The sequence below is a fragment of the Prionailurus bengalensis genome, chromosome B1 (assembly GCF_016509475.1).
Source record: "Prionailurus bengalensis isolate Pbe53 chromosome B1, Fcat_Pben_1.1_paternal_pri, whole genome shotgun sequence".
Classification (NCBI taxonomy): Eukaryota; Metazoa; Chordata; class Mammalia; order Carnivora; family Felidae; genus Prionailurus; species Prionailurus bengalensis.
In genome coordinates this window covers 128,521,755-128,542,255 of record NC_057344.1, presented here as the reverse complement: position 1 = coordinate 128,542,255, position 20,501 = coordinate 128,521,755, and the positions used below count along the sequence as shown (strand labels likewise).

Below are 20,501 nucleotides of genomic sequence, written 5' to 3'. Positions count from 1 at the left end.
TGAGACAGAGAGAGACAGAGCATGAACGGGGGAGGGGCAGAGAGAGAGGGAGACACAGAATCAGAAACAGGCTCCAGGCTCTGAGCCATCAGCCCAGAGCCCGACGCGGGGCTCGAACTCACGGACCGTGAGATCGTGACCTGGCTGAAGTCGGACGCTTAACCGACTGCACCACCCAGGCGCCCCTCAACATATTTTTTTTAATTTCTCCTTTGATTTCTTTGTCAACCATTGGTCATTCAGTAGCATATTGTTTAATTTCTATACATTTCTGAATTTTCTTATAATTAATTTCTAGTTTCCTACCATTATGGTAGAACAGATGCTTGGTATAATTCCAATCTTCTTAAATTCTTTATGACTTATTTTGGGACTAACATATGATCTATCTTGGAGAATGTTCTATGGTCCACTTGAGAAGGATGTGTATTCTGCTGCTTTTTGATGGAATGTTCTGTATATATATATATATATATATATATATATATATATACACATTTTGATGGAATATTCTGTATATATTTGTTCTGTATATATAAACCATCTGCTTTAATGTGTCATTTAAGGCCAATGTTTTCTTGTTGATTTTCTATCTGGATGTTCTGTCCATTGATGTAAGTGGGGTGTTGAGAGTTTCTATTATTATTGTATTGCTCTCATTTTTTTTCCTTTAGCTCTGTTAACTTTTATTGCGTCTATTTATACAATTTTATGTTGGGCATATAAATATTTACAAATGTTATATATTCTTGTTGTATTTGCCAATTTATTGTTATGTAATTCCCATCCTTGTCATTATTGCAATCTTGTTTTAAGGTCTATTTTGTCTCATAAAAATAGTTACCTAGCTTTCTTTTGATTTCCATTTTCATGGGACATCTTTTTCTATACCTTAACTTTCAGTCTGTGTGTGTCCTTACATCTGAGGTGAGCCTCTACTAGGCAATACAGAGATGGGGCTTATTTTTATTTTACCCATTCAGTCAATCTATGTCTTTTGATTGGGAAATTTAGTTCATTTACATTTAAAGTAATTACTGATAAATGTGTACTTATTGCCATTTTGTTTGTTGTTTTCTAGTTGTTTTGTAATTCCTCTCTATACCCTTATTATTTTGCTGTCTTCCCTTGTGATTTGATGACTTTCTTTAGTGTTATGTTTAGATTCCTCTCTCATTGTATTTTGTGTATCTACTCTAGGTTTTAGCATTGTGATTACCATGAGGCTCATGTATAACTGCCTATATAAGAAACAGTCTACTTTCAGTTGATAGCAGGTTGAGTTTGAACACATTCTTCTTCTTTTTTTAATATTAGAGAGAAAGAGAGAGCATGAACAGGGAGAAGGCAGAGGGAGTGAGATCCTAAGCAGCTCCATGCTCAGCACAAAACCCAATGTGGGGCTTGATCCCACAACCCTGAGATCATGACCTGAGCCAAAATCAAGAGTCTGACACTGAACCAACTCAGCCACCCAGGCGCCCTGAGTTTGAACACATTCTAAAGCTACATTTTTACTCCCCCACTGTGTTTTATGTTTTTCATGTTACATTTTCATCTTTTTATCTTGTGTATCCCTTAACTATTATAGTTACAAGTTTTTGAACTACTTCTTTAAAAATTAATGTTTATTTATTATTTATTTTGAGAGAGAGAGAGTGGATGCATGAGTGGGGCAGGGGCGGAGAGAGGGAGAGAGAGAATCCCAAGCAGGCTCTGCACTGTCATTATAAAGCCCAAAGCAGGGCTCAATCATACAAACCACAAAATCATGACCTGAGCCAAAATCAAAAGTTGGATGCCTCACTGACTGAGCTCCCCAGGTGCCCCTAAGCTAGTTTTGTTTTTTAACCTTCATACTAGCTTTATAAGTGATTAATCCAATAGCTTTACTACATACTTACCCTTATCAGTGAGTCTTGTAGTTTTATATGTTTTATGATTACAAATTAGTGCCCTTCCTTTCCTGCTTAAAAAATTGCCTTTAAACATTTCTTGTAAGGGTAGTTTAGTGGTAATGAACTTCATAGCTTTTGCTTTTCTAGAAAACTCTTTCTCTCTCCCTAAATTCTGAATGATGGTTTTATCAGATAGAATGTTTTTGGTTGTGAGTTTTTTTTTCTTCCTTTTAGCACTTTGAATATGCCATGCCACTCCCTCTGGCTTACAAAATTTCTGCTGAAAAATATGCTAATAGCCTTATGGGGATTCCCTTATAGGTAACAAGTTATGTTTCTCTTACTGCCTTTTAATATTCTCTTCTTATCTTTAAGTTCTGAAATTTTAATGATACTATATCTTGGTGTGGCTGTCTTTGGGTTCCTCTTATTTGGAACTCTCTGGACAACTGGAACTGGATGTCTGTTTCCTTTCCCAGGTTAGGGAAGTTTGTATCCATTATTTCTTCAAATAAGTTTTTTGTCCCTTTCTTACTCTGTTCTCCTTCTGGGACTTGTATAATGAAAATTCTGTTCTGTTTGATGTTGTTTTATCGGTCATTTAAGCTATCTTTGGTTTTTAATTCATTTTATTTTTACTGCTCTGACTGGGTAAGTTCCACTGCTCTGACTGGATAAGTTCCACTGCCTTGTCTTCAAGATAACTTATTCTTTCTTCTGCTTAATCTAGTCTGATATTGAATGCTTCTAGTGTATTCTTCAGTTCAATTATTACATTCTTCAGCTCTATGACTACTGTTTGGTATTTTCTTATACTTTCTGTCTTTGAAGTTTCAACTGTTTTCATCCACTTTCTTTTGAGTTTGGTGAGCATCTTCATGACTATTTGAACTCTTTATCAGATAAATTACATATTTCTGTTTCATTAAGGTTTTTTCTTGGGTTTCATGGTATTCTTTTGTTTGGAACATATTCCTTTGTTTCCTCATTTTGTGTGACTATGGTTGTTACTACGCATTAGGCAAAACAGCTTTCTTTAACAGTCTGATTGAGTGTCCTTGTGTAGAAGATAAACCTTCATTCAATCCTGTCCTACCACTTGGTTGTCTCTGAAACTTCTGTGACTGTCTAGGCAACCTGATTTATTCTTGATCAGTCCTAGTTCTTGAGGATATGCCAAGCCCAGCCAATGTTCCAATGACTGAGGTATCTCAGTCAGCATCTAGATTCAGGCTGATTGGAAACCAGATTAGCAGTCACCAGTTTTTAAAGTATGCAAATATATACAATCCTGTAAGACCACAGTTATAAACCCTGCTGGCTTCCAGACCAGTCCATCTAGAGGTGCTCCTTTACTGACAGTTGTAAAAATTGGGGTTTCAGAGAAGTATATAAGCTCCTTTCTTAAAGGTACTGGAAAGCTGTAGTAAGACCAAGGGAGAGCACAAAGACCGCATCCTCCAGCCTATGTTCTCTACCTTTGTAGCCTCTAGGTATGTGGCAATCCTGAAGCCTGCCCCTCAGTTTGAAGTTTTAGGACAAGTAAATAGGTTTCTTCACAGGAAGCTGTGGGTGTTTCAGTCTGCTTTCTGTGCTGTGCCCTGGGAATGGTAGCTTGCCAAGAATTATCTCTCTGATTGTTTCAATCCCATGGGGCCCAGAAATGAGAGTTCCCTTGGACACAAGAGCCAGATGCTCAAGGGGTGTCTCATATGGATGTGTGTTTGCTGGCTTTAGCAGAGGCATGGAGTAGTGTGGAGCTAGGTCATGCCTGCCAGCTTTAGGGGACCGCTGGAGGGTGCAGGAGTGGGACAAACCTGCCAGCGCTAGCACCAAAATGGTACCCACCAGCACCTGTATCCCCAGAGAGAAGCCAACAGGCTCTGCCTCTCTGACAGGTGCATTAAGATTAGCAAATTAATCTCTTTCATATATATTCTAGGTGGTTTTCAAACTGCTGCTTTTGCGTTGGGTCCTGAGATAAATGCCTCTGTGTGCAAGCCCTTTAAAAATGGAATCTCGGTTCCCCACAGCCCTTTGGGTCTCCTAGATGTAAGCCCCATTGGTTTTCAAAGCCAGACAGAGGGCTCATCTCTACAGCGTAGGTCCCAAGGTTTGGGATGCCTGGGGTGGGGCATAAACTCCTTATTTCTCAGGGAGAAGCTCTGTGATATCCCTCTCAATTGTGTGTCACCATGCTGGGAGTGGGGTGTTTTGGCAAGACCACATGTCTGCCACCCCTCCTTGATGTGGCCCATTTATTTTTTATTGTATAGGAACTGATCAGCTAATTTCCAGTACTTTTTCAGAAGGCATTGTCCCATATATAGCTGTTGATTTAGTGTGTCCAAGTGAGAAGGTGAATTTAGGATATTCCTCTACCACCTATTTACTTATTTTTTAACTTATTTAAGCTTAATTGATACACAATGTTACAATAGTTTCAGGCATATGATATAGTGATTCAACAAGTTGATACATTATGCTGTGCTCACCACAAGTTTAGCTACCATCTGTCACCATACAACACTATTAAAGTATCGTTGCCTATATTTCTTATGATATACCTTTTATTCCCTTGACTTATTCCATAACTGGAGGTCTGTACCTCGCTCTCCCCTTCACCTATTTTGCCCATCCTCTCAACTTCCTCCCTTCTGGCAACCATCAGTTTGTTGTCTATATTCATAGGTTTGATCCTGCCTTTTGTTTGTTTGTTCATTTGTGGGGTTTTTGTTTGTGCTTTTTTTTTTCGATTCCACATATGAGTGAAATCATACAGTCTTTCTCAGTATGACATATTTCACTTAGCATAATACCTTCAACATTCATCCATGTTGTTGCAAATGGCACAATCCCATTCTTTTTTATGGCTGTGTAATATTCTTCTGTGTGTGTGTGTGTGTGTGTGTGTGTGTGTGTGTGTATCCATTTGTCTACCAAGAGATACTTAGGTTGCTTCTGTGTCTTGTCTATGCCACCATATTGAACTTTCTCTGATGGTTCTTTTTAATTCAGAGTAAAGACACTGGAAATGTCTTCCCTGGTTGAGGCCTGCCAAACTTCAGGGCTACATGATTTGTCACTGTGTTTTTCATGTCAAATGAAGACATATTTATATGAGATCCCCACAGGTATTATACATGTGTGAGATCTGCTTTCTAATGATGTTTTTATATTTTCCAATTTTCTAATACCTCTCAATTTTCTATCTAGAATGACTAAAAATCAGGATAGAGGGAAGGGCAAAAGAAATCTTAGTAAACTTGCAGGATAAGTTTTCAAATTAGATGTTTTCATTTGTATTTTTGAGTATGTAATTTATGGATCTAGTAAATAAAACAGGTTGCCAAATATTACACAATGATTAAGTGGTGATATTGGGTTCTAAATAGTTTTTTTTTCCAGTCTAAACCTTTGGTTTTTTTTTTTTTCTTTTTCTCTTTGATAATTCTCCTTATAGATTTTTTTTTTAATTTCTGCTACTTCAATTTTAATCTTATGGAAACTATTTATCCCACTAATTTTTGTCTTTAGGTTAATTATTTTCTAGGTTACTATTTTTTTTTTTTGAAATAAAGAATCCTCTTAATTTTTGTTTTTATCTCACACCCAACTTCTCATGGGGAAGAGACCATGTAGAGTTCCTGGTATAAAACAAGTTGGGGTCACTTTACATGTTTGTATCAATAGAGCTAGCTAAGAAAAAAAGCAACTTATTGTGTCCTTGTAAATGGGCATTAAATGAAAATGCCCATCCCCTTCTATTCTTTGATAATATTGCATAGGGGACCCCTGAATTATTTTTTTTTTTTCATATTCAATTTGACTTCTGACAACAACCTGAATCTTAAAAGTATGAACACTTATAGAGCTCTTGGAACACCACTGGTCATCTGTCTATTGCTTATGTATCTATTTGTACTGTGGAAGAAGTCACTCCTTCATATTATGTAGGGGAAGTCTGAGTAGGCTAGCATGTACTTCATTGATGGTAAATATTATAGAAATAATAACACTTTATATTTTAGTGTATATTTCATAAGCATTAGATTTTATTTTACAATTAAATTTTCTTTGATAAAATATGAGAAAGACAATGCTATCTTTAAACGGATGTTCAATAATTTGGCACAGTATTTTGCAAATAAAACATCCACACTAAGTGATCTAACCAGCAAATAACTCAATAAATATTAGAAGTATAGAAAATGATAATTCTTTTTTCATCCTTTACACTTGGATTTTCTACTGTAAGCTGTCATAACTATTTATAACTTCACCTTTGTCATTACTGAAACACTTGTGTCCTTTTTACATACGGCTCTTCTTACTAGTCCTTGAGCAGAGGTGTCATTTTTGGGGCATGTCAATACCACTGAGCTTCTGAAAAATCTGATGTTCACAGCCCACAATTTATATTTGTTATTATTTTTATGTAAACTAGGTTCATACTCAAGAGATCAAGCATATTTTCTGTATTTTCATTTCTAACAAAAAACCATTATCCATGTATCTACTGTCAATTTTTTTTTCAATTGATTCCATTCTGTTACCTCATTTTCTCTGAAAAATGCCTTAGGAAACTTGATTCTCACTACCTTTACTTCATTTGTGAGTTGCTCATACAAATTTATAATGAATGAGTCAAATTTATTCTAGTTTCCATGAAAGAAGAAACATGGATTTCTCAAATTTGCTAGGAAGTTAAACTGTAAAAGTAACAACCACCCCCCCCACACACACACACAAAATCTAACAATATGCAAATGCTCATTTGAACATGGAAGACATGAATTTGTCTAGTTTGGTTTGTGTAGCTACTATTTTGTTGCTAATTTAAAATGGGTTGCAAACATTTATTTAATCTATTGCACCAATAGCTTTTAAGAGAGGCACTATAAATCAAAGTTGGCTTTGTGCATCTTGATACAAATTGATGTACAGACTTGAAAACAATATTTTTTTCCTTTGCATTAAGAGTGCTATAATAATAAGGGGCTGTGCTAGCTCATATGGTGTAATCAATCATATGTTAGTAGTTGGTAATGATATTTATCTTCTCCCTGCAATCAGCGAATCCAACTGAGAACAGCCTTTCCGTATAAGTATTGCCATCCCCTCAGGGTCCTGAAACAGATGGCCTGGCACTTTATTTAAGTTTTACAAAAGTTATAAATTCTGATAGAAAGATATACACTGTTTAGAGATGCAAGAAGGATAATACTATAAGCACCATCTCTTCTCTGATAATACTGAACCTGAGTTCTCATTGAAATAGTTTAATTGCTGCAACTGAGTATTGCAGTTTAGAAGTTGTTGTTGTTGTTATCGTTGTTGAGATTTAAAAGTCCTATATGTGTAAAGGATGTTGTTCATTTTTCCCAGTTTAGGGATTAACTGAACTGCTCACTACCAATCTCTCAAGCAGAAAGTTGCCATTATGCTGCACTTGCTTCTGGTGTATAGCCTTCAATTGGTTTTGTTTCATATTTCAGCATTATGTTTGTGTAATTATTTCACATTAATGTTAAACTTTGTGGAAGCATCAAAGGATCACCTTCTCCAAAGCATGAAGAATATAAACATTAGCAAAAACAACAACAAAAAGCATAATCTTTTCAAATGTGCTACATAGTACACTGCTTGATAACAACTAAAATCTTTTAGTTTATGTGGTTTATTTGTTAAACTATTTAGTTTAGTTTATTTGGTTTATTTGGTCGTATTGAGGTTATTAAAGCATTCCAGTTTCTACACTTAAAATTTCAGTAATCTATAAATAGATTCAGAATCTATCAATCTATCTATCACCAATTGTTTGGTGAAGTCTTGCCATTCATTCATTTATTCATTCTTTTTTTTTTTTTAAGTTTATTTCTTTTGAGAGAGAAAGATAGCATGCAGGCAGGGGAGGGGCAAAGAGAGAGGGAGTGAGAGAATGCCAAGCAGGCTCCATGATGAAAGCTCAGGGCTGGAACCCACGGATTATGAGATGATGACCTGAGCTGAAATCAAGAGTCAGGCACTTAACTGACTGAGCCACCCAGATGCCCCTATTCATTCATTTTTAAATTTATCAATGTTTAGTGAATACCTATTATGAACCAGAAGCTTTGTTAATGTTAAGAGATTTTTTAAAATGGGGAAAAAAGAGGGTCCCTTCTCTGAGACAGTTTAATAGTATAGATTGGCATCTGATCTAATGATTTTGAGTCTTCCTTTCTCTGGAATTCATTAATTTAAACCCACGTTGATACACTACAAAGATTTGGGAGTGATCCAATTCTCCTAAAAGATTTGTTCTGGGAAATGGCTGTTTCTGGATGGAGTTTTATCCCCAACAAGTATTTTAGCATTTCCTCTTTCTTCTCTCTTATGGTTTACTCTGTATTAAACTATCACAACAAAGTGAATAAGAATATTTTCTTGAATATATTGACTTGAATCTCAGCAATTTTTTTATTATCTAAGTACATTATTTTGGGGGTAAAAAAAAAGACTATATGCTTTGCTCCTAAAGAAGTACAGACAGAATTTAAGTACAACAAAACATATGTTTAAATTTTATTGCAATATTAATTCTTATTTCATAAATATACTCATATAAGGAATACAAAAAGGACAAAAATTTTATTTTTCAGCCTCTTTAAATTGTTTAAAACTCAGAACATATCTGTATATCTTTATAGAGAATTAGTATAATTTGGAGGCCCTGGAAGCTTGGGAGAGTGAGTATTTGAACTGGTTCTTCACGTGATTCCTTTTTAAAATATGGGGGCTTAAACATTTTTTTAAGTTCAGAGTATTAGAACAATGTACATTCTAACATTATACAATAGTCCATATCTTAATATGGAAGTTTACTTATGAATTTTTTCATTTAAAAGAATCTCTTAATAGATTTTCATTTGACTTTCAGTGTTTACATAGCATTGCCTCTGTCACTCTTGAAATGAACCTTTTGAAATGTAGAAGTAAAGTTCTGTAAATATAAAATAGCTGCCTAATCAAGTTTTCATATCACTATCAAACTAGTTTTGAGATCAGGTGTCAAAACTAAAACTGCAAGTGAATTTTTTGAGACAAACTGTCTGTTACCTTCATTCAGAATGGCAGATTCTTTCCTCCCAGAAAATTACTTCCTTTTCCCTTCCCCAAATAATAATAGGCAAAATATATTCAACTTAAATTGACATTTCCTCAGATATAGTTTAGTCGCTTAGACTCCTGATAACTTCAGCTTTCAAAACCTGTAAAAGGTAATCATCTCTTTTTGTGGGCTAGAAAATAGTCCTCTTAAAGACTTTGGCTCATGATAGATTACTCTATTATTCCTTATAGAATCATCAGGCTGTTAAATACTAGAATAATATATCTTTATAGTTTTAATTCCTATCATTCATGAATATTAATCGAAATAATTCCCGTAAGGAGATACGGATTGTATAATTACTTTAGAGAGTGTCTTTGGTGACATTCATACCATGAATAAAGAATATTTTGAATGAAGACTTTGGAATTTCTCTGGTTCTTTATCTATAAAGTAAGAATAATAGTATCTGAACCAGAATGTAGTTTTTAGCAGAAAATGAGACAACACATAATGTACTTAGTATTTTGTCAAATATATAGTAGAGAGTTAATGTATGTTTTTATACTAATGTACTCATGGTTGGAGCAGGTAGAAATGGTGCTGTTTGACAACATGTTGAGAAGTCTTAGTATTACTAAAAGAAAAAAAGACCACATATATATGAAAACTTAGCTATTAATCTGAGAAAAGTGATAGAACCTCTTACTGTCTTTTAAATGAAAATTCCTGTCTGTGCGACATGGAATTAAAAAAATTGTAAAGAGGGGTGCCTGGGTGGCTCATTCGGTTAAGCATCCGACTTCGGCTCAGGTCATGATCTCACAGTCTGTGGGTTCGAGCCCCACATCAGGCTCTGTGCTGACAGTTCAGAGCCTGGAGCCTGCTTCGGATTCTGTGTCTCCCTCTCTCTCTGCCCCTCCCCTGCTCATGCTCTGTCTCTCTCTGTTGCAAAAATAAATTAAAAAATTAAAAAAAAAATTTAATAAAAAAATGTAAAGATACTCAATAGCAATATTAATTAATTTGAAAAGACCTCTGGTTAACTTCAGGCTTAAAATAGAGTTGATAAGACACTGCTTTATTCCGCTTTGTGAGTGGATGATAGATAATTAAAAGGTAACCTGCCTTTTGTCAGATAGTGTTCCTGATGGCTAGTGAAATTACACAAACTAAAGGATAAAAGATGGCATTTTAAATCAGAAAAAAAACATTTTTCATGGTACATTAAGGATTCGTTGACCAGAAATCCATGATATTATACTGGATACAGCTGATGGCAGGTTTGTTTTATTTTCAGAAAATCTGTATTTTGTAAAGTTGAAAAAATAAGGAATGAGTTTTAAAGCTCTAATGTAGGCTTTAGGAATAATATGTAATTAATCTAGAAAGGAAAAGAAGACAACTTATACCTGTAAATAAATAGTCCATTTCTTTTTCATTACTCTGTAATGATTGTTTGAATCAAAACCGAAATTCTCACTGCAGTCCAAAATTTATCTTATGTCAAATCTTTTATTTCTGTTACCATAAGAATCTACTGAAACTGATAATATGTTAATTGCAAAGGCTTCATTGGTTTGAAATGTTCCGAATGGACACTGTGAAGAACAAACTGCTTTGGTAAAGACTGCCTTCAAACTAAAATTTATTCTGATCACTTGTAGTCTGACTAATTCCAGTTAGAACAGATGTTAAGTTGTAAAAATATTATTTCATTTTTATTGCTTCTACATCCATGATTGAGCCAAGCCTTAAAATTTAAGTCTGGAGTTAGGAAGTGGGGGGAGAAGGAAGTAGAAAAATATGTTCTTTCAGTTTGGCAAATACTCATATGCAAAATAACATCAATTTGGAAAAAGAACACTGGGTTTTTGTTTTTTTTTTTTCATTTACCTATCCTGGTTCACATTGTATTAATACAAAATGTTTCATCTTTTGGAACACTTTGTTTAATCTGTTCTTTACCAAGAGAAATGTATGAGTTAATACCAGTAGTTCTAAGAAATAATTAGGAACATCTTTTTTAAAATGTCTCTTACTTTCTCTACTTGCTTTATTTAAAAGCCCCATTTTTCATTGCTAAGAACAATATATATTATGCTTACATTGCAACTCTCTTCTGGGTACTCAAAGTACCTTGAAATCCACTTAATTTATGACCTTTTTCAATGTTTAGACAAATATTTTTCTAAAGTGTTCAATATAATACAAAATTCCTAAATAAAGTGCATTTAATCAATTGCTCCATTTAGAATTACTTAGGCATTAATGATATAATTTAACATACAAACAACACCTACAAATGAGTTGATCATTTTAATGAACATGTATTGTTTTTATTTGGATGTGTACTAAGCACTGGCAAATGCATTACCGTAATGAATTTCTTAGCATTTACAGATAACAACTCTTTAATAGTTTTGTGTTTCTGTTTATTATTTATTATAGCATTTCTAATCCTTCCATTTTTTATCTTATAGGAAATAAATGATGTGGATGTTCAGGAACTTGTAAGAAGGTCAATTGGAAGGTTAACAATCATTCGGCAGACGTTTCCAGTCCCCCAGAATATAAGTCAGCGATGTTTCCGTGGCAACCATCGAATATCTTCAACATTGTGTGATCCAAAGGATCCATTTGCTCAGAATATGGAGGTATATTCTAAGTGCTACAGTATTTCTCTCAAGGTGCTTTGTTGGCCAATTGTAGAGAGAGCTCTTTGAGTTGTTTTAGATTTAGAATTATACATGTTTCCATTTTCTGAGCTATTCTCTTCCTCTGGAAATTTTCTAAGTCTGATGCAGGAGTCCTAAGAATTTGTGTCTTTGATCTTTTTGACCTCATTGTAGAAAAATATATACTTGTTAAAAAAATTAAATACATGAAAGTTATTTCCTTCCCAGCAAGTAGATCCATAGCATTTACTGTGTTGGAATTTGTGATTGATATTCCTTAATGCCAGATGGCAAATTATTATGCTAATAAATTTGCTTGTTTTTTTCTGTATAACAAGGACATAGAAATATATTTTTAAAGATTACTCTCTAGTTTAAAGACATTCGCCAAAAAACTATTTAGAAATTCAAAAGATACTATAGTGCTATATATTCCTATCCAAACCAGAAAGGATATGGCTGAAACCTTTGCTCTTCAGAATACAACAAAGAATTCGAAGGTAAACAAATAAAATCTCTGAGCAGCAAAATAGAGAACATCAGGTGCCTGCAGTTTACTCATAAGGATGTCCTTTAACTACTCACCTAGAGTCCATTTTCTTTTTCTTAAGGAAAATGCTATCAGATTTTGTTTCATTTAGTTTTATTTCCTTTGCACTGGAAATTTTAATATGTCAATTTGAACAGGGTGTTAAAAAAAAAAAGCAGACACATCAATAGTAGGAAGCCATAAGGAGTACTTTCTAGCAAGGCAAGAGACAAGAAAAATAAATCAATCAGATCTACTAATTCAAATATCCTATCAATGTAGACTTGCCTTATAAAAACAACTCTGTGTCCTAAAACAGTTCCTAAGGATATAGTTGTAGTATACTGCTAGAGTAGTAGTATTTAGATAGTAATTCTGAGATAACAAAAATTAAAATATTGGTCAATTTCAGAAGTTGGAAGAATATATGTTTTAGAAAATTATTCCTTCACAACGTTTACTATAGCAAGTGTTTTAGTGCTTAGAGATACTCAGTTTGAACAGTTTAGAAATATAACCCTATGAGAACTAATTCATCCCCAGTAATACTAGATAAATCAGGTGATTTTGTAAAAATGACCCATTCTTTTAAAAAGCATCTCCACGCTTTTTCTATCTTTAGTCACCTGTGGATTTTTTTTTAGATGAATTACTGTTGATCCAATCACTTCTTCATACTTGCAGTCAACCTAAGAAGCAGCTATATTTCCCAGGTAGCTAGCTCCAGGAGCATTACCCACAGAACATTATGTTCCCAACTAGGCTTTAGGCTTTTGTAGAATAGGTCTCCCCCAGGACCTGGTATCATAAAATCCCATAAAGTACACATCTATCTTTATTTCCTCCATCATGCCTACCACACTGCTTTGCTTCTTCTTGAATATTTGTGCATTTGAATGTAGCTAAGGAGAAGACAATGGTTAAACTAAGCCACTCTAGAGCCTAAACAAGAGCTGTTTAAATTTTAATGCCAGTCTTACAGATATGCTTATAATGACCAATCTTTTCATATTAATTGGTCATGAGTATGATTGATATGAAAACGATAGAATTCTAAATGGATAAAAACGTAGAATTTTGCTTAAGAAAAATTTGAAATATTAAAGGCTATCTCATCAAAGGAAATGGCAGGAAATGTACAAATTGGAAAAGTAGAAAGTAACTACACAGTATGTTTTTCCAAATTTTCATTCAAATTCTAGTTGGTTAACATATAGTGTAATATTGGTTTCAGGAGAATTTAGCAATTCATAACTTACACGTAACACCCAGTGCTCATCATAACAAGTGCCCTCCTTAATACCCATCCCCCCACCCACATCCCACTGCCCACTTCTAGCCCATCTCCCACCCACTTCCCTCCATCAACACTCAATTTGTTCTCTCTTGTGAAGCATCTCTTATGGTTGTTTCCCTCCCTCTCTCTCTTCCACCCTTTCCATATGTTTATGTTTTGTTTCTTAAATTCCACATATTAGTGAAATAACATGGTATTTGTCTTTCCCTGGCTTACTTCACTTAGCATAGTACACTCTAGCTCCTTCCACGTCATTGCAAATGGCAAGATTTCATTCTTTTTGATGGCTGAATAGTATTCTATTGAATATATATACACCAAATCTTCTTTATCCATTCATCAGCCAATGGACACTCAGGCTCTATCAATAGTTTGGCTATTGCTGATAATGCTGCTATAAACATCAGGGTAGTGTACCCCTTTGAATCAGCATTTTTGTTTCTTTTGAATGAATACATAGTAGCACGATTGTTGGGTCATAGGATATTTCTATTTTTAACTTTTTGAGGAAATTCCATGCTGTCTTCCAGAGTGGCTGCATCATTTTGCATTCCCACCAATGGACGGACTACATAGTATTGTAAAGCACATTCACCTAAAAGCACAATCCTTCTGATTCTGTTAATGAGTTTCTTGAAATCAGGGAGCAAACATTTTATTTGTTTATTTATTTATTTATTTATTCATCTTCATATCCCCCAGACCTATATGATAAATTAAGGATGTACAGGAAGCACCACACCTCTTATCCCCACCTTCGTCTTACTCCCTTCAAACCCACAGATGGAAGAAAATAAGAAAATTACTTTTTCTTTGAGGATTTACTACGTAGTAATTTCCCTATTATATGTAATAAATTTTGACAGAATAATGTATAAAAGAAAAATTGACAGAATCTTTTATATGTGAAGATTTATATAATTAAGTACCTAAATCTAAATGTATCTAAATGTAGGGCTGTTGAATTTAAGATGTTCCACTAAAAGCAGAGCATTTGATATAGAGGCTTACCTTGGGGAAAATTTTATCTTACTGAAGTTAAAGAAAAACAACAAGATAGTATGCATTAAAAATTTGGGAGTACAGGTTTCCTTTGGAGAAGTAACCCTCTCAACTTGGAGCTCATAAAAAAATGCAGGTAAATATGTCCACAGACAGACCTTTATCTTATCAGCTGGGTACTATTAAAAGTAGTAAAATAAAGGTATGAAAATATGACTGAAGAGAGCTCTAAAAATAGAGACCCAACCGTAAAATGGAAACCCGAACTATAAGATCACAATAATCAGTACAACAGGGAAGAAGAAGGTACAGTGGGCCTGTGTAGAGATCTTTGGGCTGTTACTTAATTTAACATTTATTTATTTTTGAGACAGAGAGAGACAGAGCATGAATGGGGGAGGGTCAGAGAGAGAGGGAGACACAGAATCCGAAACAGGCTCCAGGCTCTGAGCTGTCAGCACAGGGCCCAATGCAGGGCTTGAACTCACAGACCATGAGATCATGACCTGAGCTGAAGTCGGAGGCTTAACCGACTGAGCCACCCAGGTGCCCCTTAATTTAATGTACATAGAAAGAAAAGGTTTAGAAGGAACAAAAAACAAGTTTCCCAAATCTTTAAATTAGTGCCAGAAAGACTAAAATCCAGGATGAGTTGAAGTTGCAAAATAAATGTTAAAGGAAACTTTTAGCTCTATAAACAAAGGTTTAAGCAATATATGAAGCAAGAAGAAAGTGAGTCATTCACTGCTTGGTGAAACTAATGTTAGCTTGGTTGCTAATGGAGAGAAAATAGAAAAGTCAGTTTTTTTGTTTGTTTGTTTGTTTGTTTGTTTGTTTGCTTCTGTCATCTCCATCTAAGAAAAATTGTCTTCAAATTGGAAAAGTTAGAATAAATTTTTTTTAATTAAACCACTTTTTTTTAAAGAGCAGGGATTTGGATATGGTAAGAGTATACCTTACTGCTTTAAAATGAAACTTAAATAATAATTGTTAAGAATAGTAAATAAAGTGGTAGATACGATCACAATATTATAATTTAGAAATACTGGAGAAATACCTCAGAAGAAGATCCCAGTACATGAAATTGGTATATCGTTCCACATTTCAAAAGGAAGGAAAAAAGATTTTGACAGAGTGTAGTATATTAAATGTTGATGAATTATTTGGATAAACTGTAGAATGTTTTATTAAGTATATCATTTGGGGTCCTTCATATGTGACCATAGGACTCTCTTAAGAACAAGCACTGGCAAGTCAAATCCTGTTTACTAATTGTTTATATTGAGAGAATTTTATAAATCTATTTATTGTATGTTGATTTTTATGTTGTGTTTGACATTTTTTAAGGAAAATTTATAGGAAAGCACAAAATCTTATAGGGAAGCATTAAAAAGTCTAGATAGATTGATGTCACTCAAAGATTTTCAATAAAGGACTAAGAATAGAAGATAGTAGTAAACACTGTTTTCAGATTTTTTTTTCAAAAGGAAATTTAAAAAAATCAAAATATAGACAGTCTCATTATTATCCTTAAAAGGATAAACTCATAACTTATGAGTTTATTTAAAATTAAAAGTAATTTTTCAAATAGTTTACTAGTTATTTTTCTTACCCTCCAAATCTTTGAGCAAATTTGATATGCCTACAACATGGCTCAGATATATTTTGTAGCTTTGAGCACTTCTAATATCCATACTTTATTTTACTTCAATTTAGGAACTATGGAACTAGAAGAACATTCAACCACAGTGATAAACATTCTACTCTTGAAGTATGAGGAACTCTCTATGGTCATCCAAAAATACTGTTCATGTACTTATATTTTCAAATGTTTACCATTACACAAATAAAAATGAATAAAGTATGCCTATCAGATTTGCAAATGACGTAAAGCTAGGAGAGAAACCTTATTCTGGGCTGTATGATCAAGATCCAAATTATTAATACTCCCCAAATAATAAACATAAAAGTTGAAATTTCAAAGAGATAAAGTATAGGCTCAAAGTCGTTACCCTAAGTCTAGTTGGATGAGACCTGGTTTGACAGCTGTTTAAGGTTATTGAGATGAAGGCCAATTTTGTTTGAACATAGCGCAAGTCTCATTTGCTGTACACCATTTCAGTGTAATCTTGGTCTCCATGTCAGAGCATTTTGCTATGATCAAGAGACATAACCTTATACTATTCTGTTCTAGTCAGATTGTATCTGCAATAATGTGTTGTTTATAAGTTCTAAACTCTGAACAGGAACATAAAAAAAAGAAAGAGAAGGAAAGAAGAAAAATGCTGAGATGATGAACAGCCTAGAAATTATACAAGATAATGAACAATTGAAGGAAAGAGAATGTTTCAGGGCAAGTGACGGATGTTATCAAATATCAGAAGGTTGTCAGATAGAGAAGGTGGGTGCTGGTGCTCAGTTAAGTTGGAAAACACGTGTAGTGAGAGTGAGAGGTAAATAATTGGTCAGCTGGTGGGAAAATGGAGTTTAAGATGTTAGAGGAGGTATGTGTTTGTGTCCAGTAATAGTCATTTGTGTTAGATGTAGCCAGAGTAGATGTCAAATTCATCTCTGTAGAAATTGCAGTGACTTTTTTTTTTTTAATTCTGGGCAAAAGTTTGGAATCACTGTGAAAGAGGAGTCAAAGACCTCATGAATACAGAGTGGCCAAGAGACGGGTAGGTGATAACAGAAAGGGACTCTAAAGTATAGTATAGGAAAGAGCATGAACCTCAAAAAAGAACAGGTGCTTTCCTGAGATAGAAGTAATGGAAGGGGTAATTGAAAGCTCACAAAATGTCACTACCTCCTTTCAATCCCACAGTTTGGAAGGTGGGCAAATGAATAGATGCAGTTTTTGTTGAAAACACCAGTCATACATATCAAATGCAAAGCACTCGTCTTTAGGAACAGCGTGGATGCTCAAGGTACATGCCTCAAAGCTCACAGAAGACACTGTGCCACCACAGTGTCAAGATTTGGATGGAACCCAAGTTGTCAGGTTTCTCACATCTTGACTTCTGTCAAACATGCCTGATGTTAAACCTGCCTTTCTTTTCTTCATCTTCTTTTGTTTGACAACTATTTATCAGAATGTGTACTAGCCGCTAGGAAACAAAAGTACAAAGGGGGAAAATTTGTACATGATGAGCCCCTATCCAGAAGGAGCTCATGTTCTAGTGGGAAAACCAGATTAAGAAATCTTAGAATTATGATATGTTCCAGTACAGGCATGCGTGTGTTACGGGAGACAAAGGAGACTGCCCAGTTAGCCTGGAAGCTGGTAGGGTCCTGAGAAGTTGTCAGGATAGGATTCTCCTAACTTCTGACCTGTTAATTGGATATTAGATGTTAACTAGTTGGAGAAAGGTAACAAGACATCAAAGAGTGTTATTCCAACAATTTCATATATACACTGAAAGCAATCAGTCAGAGGAAGAAGCCAAATAAAGCTAGAGAGATAAGAGCAAGCAAGATTTTTTTTTATATATATGAAATTTATTGTCAAATTGGTTTCCATACAACACCCAGTGCTCATCCCAAAAGGTGCCCTCCTCAATACCCATCACCCACCCTCTCCTCCCTCCCACCCCCATCAACCCTCAGTTTGTTCTCAGTTTTTAACAGTCTCTTATGCTTTGGCTGTCTCCCACTCTAACCTCTTTTTTTTTTTCCTTCCCCTCCCCCATGGGTTCCTGTTAAGTTTCTCAGGATCTACATAAGAGTGAAACCATATGGTATCTGTCTTTCTCTGTATGGCTTATTTCACTTAGCGTCACACTCTCCAGTTCCATCCACGTTGCTACAAAAGGCCATATTTCATTTTTTCTCATTGCCACGTAGTACTCCATTGTGTATATAAACCACAATTTCTTTATCCATTCATCAGTTGATGGACATTTAGGCTCTTTCCATAATTTGGCTATTGTTGAGAGTAGAGCAAGCAAGATTGAGGCAGTGATGCAAAGAAAGGTTAAAAGCGGCCAGATTATTGCAAATTATTGAGAAATTGTCAAAAGGTTTTCCTTTTGGGTCTTCACAGTCTAAATCAGACTGAATTTTGATTCATCAAGTACTTTTATCTTCAAGTCTTCATTCATTGCAGATTTAAGCTACTCCCCTAGTCTGTCTAGTAATTATCTGGCAGGGGAAGGGCAGGGAGGTGAAGGTGAGGATAGCCTGCCTTACTATTTCCTTACAAAGAACAAGGGTACCTGGGTGGCTCTGTCGGTTAAGCGTCCAACTTCGGCTCAGGTCATGATCTCTCAGTTCGTGAGTTCAAGCCCCACTTTGGGCTCTGTACTGACAGCTCAGAGCCTGGAGCCTGCCTCAGATTCTGTGTCTCCCTCTCTCTCTGCCCCTCCCCTGCTCACACTCTGTCTCTTTCCATCTCTCAAAAATAAATAAACATTAAAAAATTTTAAAAACAGTATTTCCTTTTAAATAACAAGTTGGTATTTCACATAGTGCATGAGAGTATGCAATGTCTCTTTTAAGAAAGGCCTGCCTTCCATTAATGTTACACATATAAAACGATGTTTGATATACACAAATGATTAAAGATTCACCTAGTAAAGAAAGAAAACTCACAAGGCACTATTAGGAAGTGCTTATTACCAGTTTCTCATAGCATTAAACTGTCATCCCAGTAGTTGAAATTTAGTGCCATTTTGTGATGTGGGCAGACAATTTCATAAGATTCCTTCATAATTACTTATAAGCAAGGGGCAGTCAACATATTTTCCCTTTTATTTTCAGGAAAAAAACTGTGATACCAAGATACTTTTAAAAAGCTGAAGAAATTTAAATACCTTAAGATGGATTTAACTTTCATAGCTACATTGATTTCTCATTTTTGTTTTACTTTATGTTGCATTTTTCTTTCAGAGGAGTAATAATAAAACATCTAACAGCCTTTATTGACTTTGAATATCTCTTGATGTTTATGTTTTCTAAATAAGTTCTAATTTCTTTGAAAAATAAACACCTTCTACAAATGACAGCATAGATATTAGTTCTGTCAAGAGTAAGTGTAAGAATGCAACAGATCATAATGACAATTTTCATGACCTTTTTTGCAATTTATATAGAAGGAAAATAATAACATGATTGCTTTAAGAAGAAAGCATTAATTTAAATACATAATTCACAGTTATTTATATTTATTTATATGGCCACTTATTTATAATGGTATCTGTCATGTTAATGAATTAGAATGCATGTGTATGCCTAGATAATGTTGTGTAGATCCTTGATAATTGTAATTTTATCAATGGCCATGCGTTTTCTCATTTTTTTCATTACCAAATCCCCATAGACATGCACATATACACACATGGCTGCTTCTTCTTCTTTTTTTTTTTTTTAGCACCTATGACACTTATTTTATATGTAAGATCGAGTTGATATTTCTCCATCTGAATAATCAGAATGCAAAGACTTGACATATTCAGAAAATGTATTATTCAGTTTGCCCTTCCAATCTGAAGCCCTTAGATCCTTACCTCTTCAGAAAGAAATAAGGGCCAGTGATTTTCTAAGGTCTGACACTAACAGCCTTGCCTCTGTCGAAACTTTTCTTTTTTATCTTCTCTTTCACACCTAAATAAGCTGAAAAAGCAATTGAGGCATACAATCAGACAAGACTTCATTGTCAACGGCAAAATTGCCCAGGAAATGAAAAAAGAAACCTTTTGCTTAATAAATAACCCAGTAAACCAGCCATCTATGACATGAACGGAGGCAGCAGAGCTGATGATTTTCTCCTAATTCTTGATGGTTGGCATCAGTGATTCTAATGATTACTGTCTAATGTCTTTTCAGATTTCAAACCTTTACATATATGACACGGTGCTTCTGCTTGCTAATGCTTTTCATAAGAAACTGGAGGACCGAAAATGGCACAGCATGGCAAGTTTGTCATGCATCAGAAAGAACTCTAAGCCCTGGCAGGGAGGGCGTTCCATGCTGGAGACTATCAAGAAGGTAACTTGTGACTAACGTT

The 20,501-nt window shown here is 34.7% G+C and overlaps 1 protein-coding gene across 1 annotated transcript in view; it reads left to right on the top strand.

Annotated features, from left to right (window-relative positions):
* Positions 1-20,501, top strand: part of GRID2 (glutamate ionotropic receptor delta type subunit 2) — a 1,450,102-nt gene that overhangs the window by 873,824 nt on the left and 555,777 nt on the right. The window contains exons 6-7 of the mRNA XM_043572183.1: positions 11,475-11,648; positions 20,321-20,482. Of these exons, the coding sequence (XP_043428118.1) occupies positions 11,475-11,648; positions 20,321-20,482 (336 nt within the window). The remainder of the gene's footprint in view (positions 1-11,474; positions 11,649-20,320; positions 20,483-20,501) is intronic.